Source organism: Vanessa cardui, chromosome 22 (assembly GCF_905220365.1).
Source record: "Vanessa cardui chromosome 22, ilVanCard2.1, whole genome shotgun sequence".
In the NCBI taxonomy this organism is placed as follows: Eukaryota; Metazoa; Arthropoda; class Insecta; order Lepidoptera; family Nymphalidae; genus Vanessa; species Vanessa cardui.
This window is the reverse complement of record NC_061144.1, coordinates 5,218,675-5,230,420: the sequence shown is the minus strand read 5'-3', so window position 1 is coordinate 5,230,420 and position 11,746 is coordinate 5,218,675. Positions and strand designations below refer to the sequence as shown.

Below are 11,746 nucleotides of genomic sequence, written 5' to 3'. Positions count from 1 at the left end.
TAACTTACGATCGTATAATATACAAATAAAATATTTCAGTACAAACATTTTACATAATTTGGTGCAGTATAAATAATTTTTACATGCAGTCAACGACAACTTTAATACAAATCAAAATAATCAAATATGGCAGTTAGGTGTTCTTGGTCAAAGTTATACACTTTAGCGTTTTCATTGAGTTCATTAATGGAGTAAATTTCTTCTGAAGTTAGAGAAAAATCAAATACGTCTATATTTGACTTAATTCGTTCCTTGTTTACTGATTTTGGAATTGGTATCGTTCCACGATCGATCTGAAAATTTAATAGATAACCATTTAAAGTTTGAATTCTTGGTAAATCTGTTTAATACAATTTGATATCACAAGTAACTGTTTAATAATATATTTCACAACAGTTCTCTTCTCTTCTCAAATGAGAATAGCCGACTAACCAGAATATGTTGTAACCCTCATTTGTTTGTACAATTGCATTTTTAATTCCCACGCTAACTATATAGAAATATAGGCCATACATGCTTTCTCAAGTAAAGGAGCAATCAACCGACTAGATACATCTTATAATCTTGATAAGTTCTGAAATTGGAGACAATAAGTACAAAAGGAATACTTTGAAATATACGCACCAAATAGCGCAAAACAACTTGATTGGTCTTTTTTCCATATTTTTTTGCTAGCTTTACAAGCACGGGCTCTTCAAATGTGGAATTTGTTGGATTGTTTACGAATGGTCTTGGCACCATGAATCCAAATGGCGCATAAGACAATACGGTTATGTTCAAGCTTTGACAATATGCAACCAGTTCTAAGTCCGTGTAAGTTGGATTAATCTGAGAAATTGTATAAAATTATTGCTTAAATATTTTCAACTGGGTTTTCATAAACAAAATTACAGTAATGTTTATTGTGGAATTATTCATACCTCGATCTGATTTACAGATGGCACTGTGTCTGAATTAACCAAAATTCTGTTTATTTCAGAACTGTTGAAATTTGATACTCCGATAGATCTAGCTAATTTCAGCCTCTTCATATCCTCCATGCCTTTCCAGACATCTAAGTAATCGTGATTATTAGAAGACATCTAAAATCATGTTTATCTTATGTTGAAAAAAAATCTTATTAATTTCATGATAATTAAATCAATGTTACTAAATATATTATCAAAATAATCTCTTAAACTCACTGGATTCTGAGGCGAGTGTATTAGATACAAATCTACGTAATCCAACTTCAATCTTCTTAGAGATGCTTGAAGTGCTTCTAGCACTTCTTCTCTATTTGTGGCATCGAAATTAACCTATGGAATAAAAAAAAAGATACTTAAATCCTCTAATTAGATGGCATGCGTTGTAACAACACCACTATTAAAACTATCTTTAAATAAAAAAAATTGCAAAGCAAAGCCAGTTATTCCAAATGTAGTTCCAGTATTTCCTATATAAAAATAATGCTTTGGAAAGCAAAATATTGACACTAGTGAATATATACCAAATTTAGTAAAATAAGACTTATTTTATATGCTGTAAACACTAAACGAATCTCAACAGGAAAACATAGATTAAGCAATCTCTAAGAAATCAACGAAATTGATAAATATCGAGGACCAATAAACAAACATAATTAACTAAGGAGAATGATGATGTCGTGTAAAAATCTTCTACGATACTTTAAAATCTTGAAATAAACGGCATAATGCTTTAAACAACTGATTTCTGGTTTGCGCATTTGCTAATTAAACTATTGTTTCTACGCTTTGGTTTTTATATTAAACATTTTAATATTATTGGATTTTCATGCTACAATTATAATAGTTATCTTAATACAGTTTATCGTATATTATATACAGCAGTGAAGGAAAACATCGTGAGGAAATCTGCATGTGACAAATTTCATAGAAATTCTGCCACATGTGCATTCCACCAAACCGCATTGGAACAGCGTTGTGGATTATGTTCCAAACCTTCTTCTCAAAGGAGAAGAGGCCTTTAGCCCAGCAGTGGGTATTTACAGGCTATTGTTGTTGTATACACATCAATCGTATGAATTTAGGAGATCGCGTTAACAAAATGAATAGCCTCGCAATATTCCGAAATCGTAACGAATTTAGTTTATCAGGAAACAGGTAACCGAGTACACTCATTAATCTTAAAGCAGTGTGCGCTGTAACGTAAAATTGTTGGAATCGCATATCTCAATTATCCGGTCTTAATTTTTGAAGTTGATTCTGTTAAAAATTCAAACTATTCGGGGACTTCATGTTGCTGTGTTTATAGATGTAGTATTATACACTTATTAAAGCTTTTTAAATAGATTTTTTCATGGTTTTGGTCTAAAGTAATTAACAATTTCATCTCAAGACGCATTTACGTCTTACCGAGGAGAGCTGGACACCCGAGATGGCCCAGTGGTTAGAACGCGTGCATCTTAACCGATGATTGCGGGTTCAAATCCAGGCAAGCACCGCTGTTTCATGTGCTTAATTTGTCTTTATAATTCATCTCGTGCTCAGCGGTGAAGGAAAACATCGTGAGGAAACCTGCATGTGACAAATTTCATTGAAATTCTGCCACATGTGTATTCCACCAACCCGCATTGGAACAGCGTGGTGGAATATGTTCCAAAACCTTCTCCTCAAAGGGCTCTCCCTTTGGCCTGAGGCCTTTAGCCCAGCAGTGGGAATTTACAGGCTGTTGTTGTTGTTGTTGATTTAAATAGATGAAAAAATCAATACATTTGATAAAAATAATAAAATATACATTTCGAATGTTAATAAAAGATGTGTTAAGTTATACTGATATATGTTAAACTCAAGGTTTCTTCAATAAATCCATAAATTATCAAAGAAATTACCTTCGTAGTGACCCATAATTCTTCTCTCGTAATGATTCCCCGACTAATTACATCAGCAATTGCTTCACCGATTGCCTCTTCATTTTTGTATAATGCTGCAGTATCAATTTATCTATAGCCTGACTCAATAGCTTGTATGACCGCTGGTTTTACATTCTCAGCTATATACTTTGTCTATTGAATGGATAAAAAAATATCATCACTTTACAACAAAGAAAAGTTGGTCTTTATGTATGAATTTGAAATTTACAGAGAAGTAACAAGTTATTGGACTTTCATTTCAAGTTTATTTGTCAAAGCGGAATAAAGTATCAATTAATAAAATTTGCATCCCATAACTCTATTTCAAAGGAGTGGTAAAAAGATATTACTTGGCTTGTGATACAACAATACTTACTCGTCCAAAAGTACCGAAGGACACTATAGGTATCCTGTTACCATCGTTTAATAATTTTGTTTTTTCCAACGTCTCGGTAGCAACAAACTGCGAAATAAAATATTATAATAAAAATATAGTAACGATAATTTGCGATATTTTAAAGAAACTTTTTGTATCACTTTTTTTAGGTATGTAAGAGATTAATATAGGTTACATCAATTACAAAATAGAGTAATATATTTATTGGAATTCGTTTTTTAAGCTTCTTTGATCACTTAGCACAAGACTCGAACAAGAAAATGATGTACATAACTGAAAATAAATCGGCTTTACTAATATGTAAAATAAATACAATATTAAATGAATGACAATTCGAATGTATAATATTCATTTAGTACTCACAGACACTCCAACAAATACGAGCAAGAAAATGCAATGCATGTTGACAGGTTTGGTTGCAATTATCTGTTTCGCTTTATATAGCAAAATTACTTTGTTCATTATTAAATGATATAAAATTATCATTTTTACAATCAACGTGTTTATCTATATCACCCGAGCATTTATGTAAAGGTAAAGTTGCAGTCATATGAACATAGTAAGACTCGTGATACTTCTGTACAAATTATGACTGCAACAGATTTAATTTTCTTACCAGTTTCAACTTCTAGTTTCTTTGTAGTTTCAACTAAACTGCCATTTTTCACTAGCATAATTTACAAAATACAAACTTCCAAACCATTTAAGTTAACCATTACAGTTTTATCCCCTTAGGGGTAATGTTTCTTAAAATCCGTTTGTAGGTGTTTACCTGAGATTTTGTAATTAATCAGTGGTTATTTTTTGGCTTTTATATATAAAGATTATTGTTGTTATTCATGATATATATTTCGTTTGAGTATTTATACCGAACACATGTACCCTATTCTGGTAATACATCCTCACATCTAGCATCATTTGTTACACCTGTGAATTGGCGAAGTAGATTCAAAATGAATATTATAAGTGATAAAACTTCTCTTCTCCTTTTAGGGAGGAGGTTTGGAGCATTTTCAACCACGCTGCTGCAATGAGGGTTGGCGGATAGGTGTGGCAGAATTCCGTTATAATAAGTCACATGCAGGTTTCCTCAGGACGTTTTCCTTCATCGTCGAGCACGAGATGAATTATAAACACAAATTAAGCACATGAATATTTAGTGGTACTTGCCTAAGCTTGAACCCACAATCATCGGTTAAGATGCACGCGTTCCAACCACTGGGCCATCTCGGCTCTTATTAAACTTAAGTTAAGAATATCACACCCAGTGAGTAGTTCGGAAGCAGTTGTTCAGCTATGACCAGATAATACTCGAGTTGCTGGAACAATTTCAGATGCTTTCATTGGATTCTATGAAAAAAGAAACATCAAGATCAAAAATACAGATTCATTTTCCTTTTAAAAATTTACATTTTTGTAAACAAAGCCTTACTTAAATAAACTAGTTGATAATGTAAATAAATTTAGTACTTTTAGAACTTCCATAACACATAATATGTTGTTATTGTATACGGCTACGGAGTTTTCATCACTATTTACTGATAGCTTAATTTGTTACGATATGTAAATAAGGTAAACATAGTTGTTTAACTTGTTATACGGAAACAAAATACCATGAATTGGGTTAACTGAAGGAACCTAAAATTGAGCCTTGTGGCACACTCGTTTTTAGTAAAGCGTTTCGAATTTGTGCAATTCGTAGTTTACTTTAGTGTTAAAGCATATCTTTTGCGCTTATTTCACTTCTAGCTACTAATATTTTGAATGCTCTATAAAAAGTACAGTTTCGTAGATTTTATAGTCTCAATATACTGAATATGTAGAAGATATGTCATCAAAATCTTATCTTATATTTACCTATATGAATTAATCAGGACCAAGTAGCTTAACCTTATCACTTTCGCATAGTAATAAGGCATACATAGTATATTGTGGTTTCATGTGATGTTTATATTAATTAACGACGATATTAATTAATTCGTTAAATGAAACAAGAGTTTATACTACAATAGCAGATAGAACTTCACAATTGGTAGGAATTAAAACATATACCGTGAAGATTATATTTAAGGTACTTTTTTAATTAATTGAATAATATAATTGGGTCAATTAAATGCTTTGCTCGATTGCAAGCGATTGAATAAAATTATTAATATGATAATGAACAGGTTTTAATTATTTTTGTTCCTTCATTTGTTTGTATATCGTTTAATGAAAGGATGTGAGAAATATTAATTCGAACTGACAAATTTAATTCCTGCTAAGAATAATGAAAACGATCATTAATATTGCTTTTATTGATAGCAAAAAGTGCATACGTAGTATGAAAATAATAAGAGACGGATAGTTTAGTTAAAAGTGTAGACAAACTTTATTGCATTAACACAAATTTTCCCCGGGATAAATTAAATTACTTTTTAGTACAAAATATTTGCATTATAATTATATAAAATCATCAATATTTATAATGAAAAATAAAAATTGCTACAACAGTGTGCAATAGGTTTTTATAAAAAGCATAAACAGTTTGAGAGCCGAGATGGCGCAGTGGTTAGAAAGTGTGCATCTTAACCGATGATTGTCAGTTCAAACCCAGGCTAGTACCATCGAATTTTTATGTTCTTAATTTGTGTTTTTAATTCATCCCGTGCTCGGCGGTGAAGGAAAAGATCACGAGGAAACCTGCATGTGACAAATTTCAACGAAATTTTGTAACATGTCCTCCAACTCGCATTGGAGCAGCGTGGTGGAAAATGCTACAAACCTTCTCCTCAAAGGAGCCCTTAGGCCAGCAGTGGAACATTTACAGGCTTTCAATGTAATGTAGAAAAAAAAACAGTTTAAATGTTTTCTATTGGTCGATCAAGAAATATCTCATATTACTCAAACCTGCCGCAAGAAGTTTGAGAAAGATCAATGACCGTTGAAAATAGATACTGAAAGAGACCGAATTCACTGAAGGACGTTATTATTTATTTTTGACTGTCGTTATGTGCGTTATCTTTCTATATTTACTAAGAGTATGAAATAGTAAGTTCCGCCAAGCATTAATCACTTTACTCTCGAAAGCGATAGTGTAGGTACATTTTTTCCAAAGGAAGAATAAATATTTCTTAAGTATTTCAGTTTTTTTATAACATAAGATGCCTATAAACTAATTTGAATGCAATGAATTTGGAATATACTTATTAATTTGATAAAAAAAGAAAACAAGAATAAAAAAATAATTTCACACAAAACACCCAAAAGAAAAGTATAATGGAGTTATTGATATATCAATAACAAATTTATGATTTTTCAGTGCAAGATGCATTTCTTCACCCACTAATAGAAATATAATGCTCAACTTTATAATTATACTCATATAAAAAGAACTGTAATGCAAATCTTTTTCCACAACAATAACAGTAATAACAACTCCACCTGAGTTTTTATTACTGATTAAAATAAGAACAAAAACCGATTTCAATTTTCTTTAAAATATGAAGTAATTTAATACAATATACCCAATTTTAAATGCGTTTTTAATGCGTTTTTGAAAATACCTCATCTAAGAGAGTATTCTCTTAGATGAGGTATTTTCAAAAACGCTGATAGGTCAGCTGCATAAGCAGTCAGTCTTAATACCGAATACCATATTTCTAACTTTGAAAAATGACTAACTTCCATACAAACTTTATTGAAAAATCGTCTCGTGCTCGCATACGTTCCCTAAGGAATTTCTGAACAATTTTAACCTGTTAGACCTTAGGTTTGGGATATGTGTTGTATTTTAGTGACTCATTTTAAAACTATTATTATCGATGACTTAATGCATTCAAAATAAATATTAATAGTTAAATTCATCACCAATGCAATTTAGTTAGAACAATTTTTTTAACACAGTGACAACCCTATACAGCCCTTTATTTTTCTACGGCTGAAGAGTGACGTCACATCCTTGATCACGTTTTCATTAACAATACTATCTTAATTAGATAGTCATCAATACAGACTCCATTTATATCCTATCGATGTGATATATTTTCATTACAATTTTTGGTTATTTATAAATTATTTTAATACAGAACATATACACCAATCATCATACTTTATTTGTAAAAAAAAATGTTTTATAAACGGAATTTATTTAATTATCAAACATGAAATATGTTTTAAGAAAATCTCTAATATTTTTAGTTTACTATACAAATAAAATAAACGTTTATACATCTTATTTATTTTTGCCCTATCTAAATTATTTCTAGATCTGCAAAGCAATAGTATTTACACAACAGTGGCATTTATTGGATCACTTAGATGAGATGAAATGAATGTGAAATATTCCTTCTTATGTGACGGTTTGCTATTCGAGTGCGCTTTCAAATACCTACAGCGCTACGTTATCCGAGGAATATGGGCGTGGCTAAAATATCGGAACGTTGGAGGTCATTAGGTACTGTCAGCGTCTTAAAGATTTAGAGGGTACATTCCAAAGTTTTATAATATCATTTTTAAGTGCGCGTTCAATATATCATCTATGGACCAAAGTTATCTATGCATTATATTTTATTCTGTGCCCTAATCGTTCAATCAGGACATTGCCTTTTAAATATAATGTAGATATAATGTTTTATGATAATATAAATTATACAATTCATTCTGTTTGGTGGTTAAATAAATAAATAAATAAATATGAGACAACATCACATACATTACTCTGATCCCAATGTAAGTAGCTGGAGCACTTGTGTTATGGAAATAAGAAGTAACGACGGTACCACAAACACCCAGACTCAAGACAACATAGAAAACTAATGGTAATCTACATCGACTCGGCCGGGAATCGAACCCGGGACCTCAAAGTAGTGTACCCATGAAAACCGGTGTACGCACAACTCGACCATGGAGGTCGTCATTATCATAACGAGGTTAACTCTCCATGCTGGTCCATTACGGGTTGATGGATACAAATGGCAGAAATTCATTGTAATTGGATACGTGCAGGTTTCCTCACGATGTTCTCCTTCACTGCCTCACATGAGATGAATTACAAACACAAATGTAATAATAAATAAAAATGTCTTTAACATGAAAATTCAATGATGGTAGCCTGGGTTTGAACCTGCAAACATCGGTTAAGATGCACGTGTTCCAAACACTGAGCCGTGTTACCTGTTTTTCTTCTCCCCAATAGCTCCCAACAATGATTGCTACTTTATTTACAAAATAAAAAAAACGAAAAGAATTATCAAATTCTTCAAGCAAGGTAGCAATTTAAATAAATATAAAATTATTATAAATGTATGTACTATAAATAAGTTCATATATATAAAATGATAAAATTATATTAAAGACGTAAAGCTTGAGTATAAAGAACACACATTATTTCTCGAACATTAAAATTAAAAAAATCTAGCTCTTTGTTATTGATTCAAGCGAAATATGCCAGTAATTTAGCCTGAATTATTTGTTTAAATATTTGCAATTTTTAGCAATGAATTACTAATATTCCTTTTTGCCTTACTTTAAGTTTATCATCTATATTATGAGTGCTGATGACAACTAAGGGGTCAGGGTGGATCCTTCGACTAAATTAAATTGTAATTTATAAATTATAAATTAAATAAATATAATTATGAGAAGTGGGTGGAATCTATTCAGGTTTGCGTAAAGCCTTACCGCTGAGTAAATGAGCACTTTCCAATTTTACTGGAAATGGTCAGTCTTATATTAGTTAACTAACTTTCTATAAATATCTCTAAAGTCACAGGAGCCACTAGGAAATAACGACTTAGTAAATTTTTCTCAGCAAGATAGTTCAGGATGGTACATACGGCTTGTAATTTAGTAGAATAACAAATATTTTCATTTTTAAATTAAGAACAAATTTTTTTGGAAAAAACAAAAATAAAAACATTGTAATAAGATGTGAAAAGTTTGGAAACAATTTTTCCGCTTACGCCGCGGGATACGTCGTTCATGACCTCTAATAGGCAACGATGCTAGATTTGTTCTTCCAGTATACTTCAAACTCTATTCTCGGCAGGTACTAAAAACTATTTCCTCTTATCATCATTGCTCCAGAAATAGTCAATTTTAACAACTCTTCATTAATACAATAAATATTATACAAAATATATAAAAAATATGCATACATATTTAAAATATTTTATTCTTAAAGCCTATCATTAACTATTTTTTAAAAGCAATTATACCCCCTCCTCCTTCGTATGAAACTCATCAGTGTCCTAGACGCCGGTATGCCCACTAAAAAAACCAGCGGTACCCTCTCCGTCTCTTCATTTGTTTGTCCTATAACTAACTATTGCATCAAAAAAGATTTATTTTATATATTACGTTGATACAGACAAGCGCCATGCGAGCGATGTTAAAATTTAATATATTATAAAAACGTAATACCGCTTCACATCCCCCATGTCAATGAGTATTCCAGCCGAAGTTCCGTCTCACACCTGTTACCCAGTTCTTTGTAAACTAACGTTTTTTATACGAACAGTAAACTTTCTGTTTTAACTTATTTGAAATCGATAATTTTTAGAATCGTGAGAATTCTTTGTTAGTTAGAAAGTTCAAACATATTTATTAGGGGATAACTTTAATTGATTGAATAAAGTTGTTGAATAAGGTTCTGAACGGGACATTTGGGAAAGAGACAAAGTACCTATATGAATATTATAGATTCGAAATTAATTCTGTCTATCTTATACTCTTTCACGGTACTCTTTATGCCGAACACCTAACGATAAACATTTTAAACACGAGAGAAGCTACAGGCGACAAGTAGTGTGTAAAAAAATTGTTTTCATCATCACCTTACCTGTTCTATATACATATATTTGACTGCATCCAACGCAGTGACCGAGCATGATCCATTGATATTGGATCACTCTTTATCTTTTAAAGATTTTTTACGTGGAATATTTCAAGGTATTGTTTGGATAAATCCCAGCTGCTGAATTTTACTTTCAGACATCTTGTCTAAATTCTAAATTTCAATTTACAACATCGAGATATCCGGATATCCATATCAGCGATTTTGTTGACATTTTTTTCATCTTAGAGACGCCCTTTGAAACCAGCTTTCGCTGGCCGCCTTTCTATCAGGTAAGCCGCCTAAATAAAATAAATGTAAAAAATCTTCCAAAATAAATAATCCAAAAATCGGTGCATTATCATCGTAGCAAGTGCTAATTTTATGACCATATACGACCAACCTTTAGGAACGAATATGGCTCCCAAACCCTTAAAGACATGCGAAGTATTTTAGTATAGTATTTTAGTAGTATTTCTCTTTAGCGGTAGAATATACGATGAGTGAGTGCAGTTCTCAAATGGGCTTGCACAAAGCCCTACTACCAAATAAAACTAATGATACTTTCAATCTTAAACATACGTTTAAGAAACACTACGAAAGTGACTACGAATTGTGAAGATTGGAAAAATTTGGACGTTTTCGTGAAGCCAAGTGTTGTTTGGTGTATAAAATGTAATAACGTTCCATAAAAGGAGACCCTATATATTTTGTTAAGGATATGTATTCAATTTATTATATACTGAAATACATTTAAAAAATGTGCCATATATCTGTTTTTGGATGGCTAAAGAGCATTGACTCATGGCTAGTAACAAAAAAAATTGCTACCATTATTTCTGTTTCCAAGAATCCTCATGTTTATTGGCATCTTTTACTTCATATTATACCAGAACATTAAAGTGATCCTGAACTCTACGTCGATTTATCTATAAAAACGTATAAGGAAATGTCGCAAAATAAATAAAAATAGGCTAAATGATAAAACCTATTTAAATAACTATGATAATAAAATAAGTAACAGATAACGTTTTCTTAGATCAAGGACATTTCTTATAGTTTCAGTGAGTTGATCTTTTTAATTCAATCTCATTAATATGTGACATATTTCAAAACGTTTGCAGAAGGTTATCAGTTCGACGTGTAAATTTTTGGATTAGAACCAAACCTTTGTATTCTATTCCTTACTAGGTTAGTATCTTCATCACCAGTCGTGATCTTTCATTATTCTTAATTATCATTCTTTAATTAAAAACAGCTGAGATGCAAAGGATGGAATGTCAACCCAAGATAGCGGTTTCATCCTCAAGCAATCACATCTGATTTATCTTATGTTTAATTTGGTTTAATAATTTGTCTCACTTTCAGAGATATACGGGAAAATCTTGAGAAATCGTGCATACATGTGTCGCACAAAAAGGGAGGAAATTTATTAACAGGCGTTTATCATACTAATTTTAATAATTATTAATATCATTAAGTGAGTAAGAAATGTAAGAAAGAGTATATTATTTTATCTCAAAACCGACTTCAGAGAGCTTTATAGAATAGGTCAAATATAATTAAAAATATACTGTAGGTTGGCGGACCGGCAAATGGGCCACCAGCTGTTAAGTGGTCACCAACGTCCATAGATTTGGCAACCATCCCTTACTTCGCCAAT

The 11,746-nt window shown here is 31.4% G+C and overlaps 1 protein-coding gene across 1 annotated transcript; it reads right to left on the bottom strand.

Annotated features, from left to right (window-relative positions):
• Positions 1–2,958, bottom strand: LOC124539326 (aldo-keto reductase AKR2E4-like). The gene is made up of 5 exons (XM_047116687.1): positions 2,852–2,958; positions 1,185–1,298; positions 921–1,082; positions 625–828; positions 1–293 (listed from the first exon to the last, which is right to left on the bottom strand). Exons 3-5 carry the CDS (start codon positions 1,080–1,082, stop codon positions 102–104), a joined length of 558 nt encoding a protein of 185 aa, XP_046972643.1. The 5' UTR covers positions 1,185–1,298; positions 2,852–2,958; the 3' UTR covers positions 1–101.
• Positions 2,959–11,746: the final 8,788 nt, after the last annotated feature.

What these genes read in the sequence shown, in the direction of transcription:
- LOC124539326 (XM_047116687.1), bottom strand. Translation starts at nt 1,082, where the DNA reads ATGTCTTCTAATAATCACGATTACTTAGATGTCTGGAAAGGCATGGAG. An exon ending in CATCTGTAAATCAGATCGAG is followed by an intron (nt 829 to 920) that starts GTATGAATAATT and finishes ACAATTTCTCAG; the next exon opens with ATTAATCCAACTTACACGGA. An exon ending in AAGTTGTTTTGCGCTATTTG is followed by an intron (nt 294 to 624) that starts GTGCGTATATTT and finishes TTAAATTTTCAG; the next exon opens with ATCGATCGTGGAACGATACC.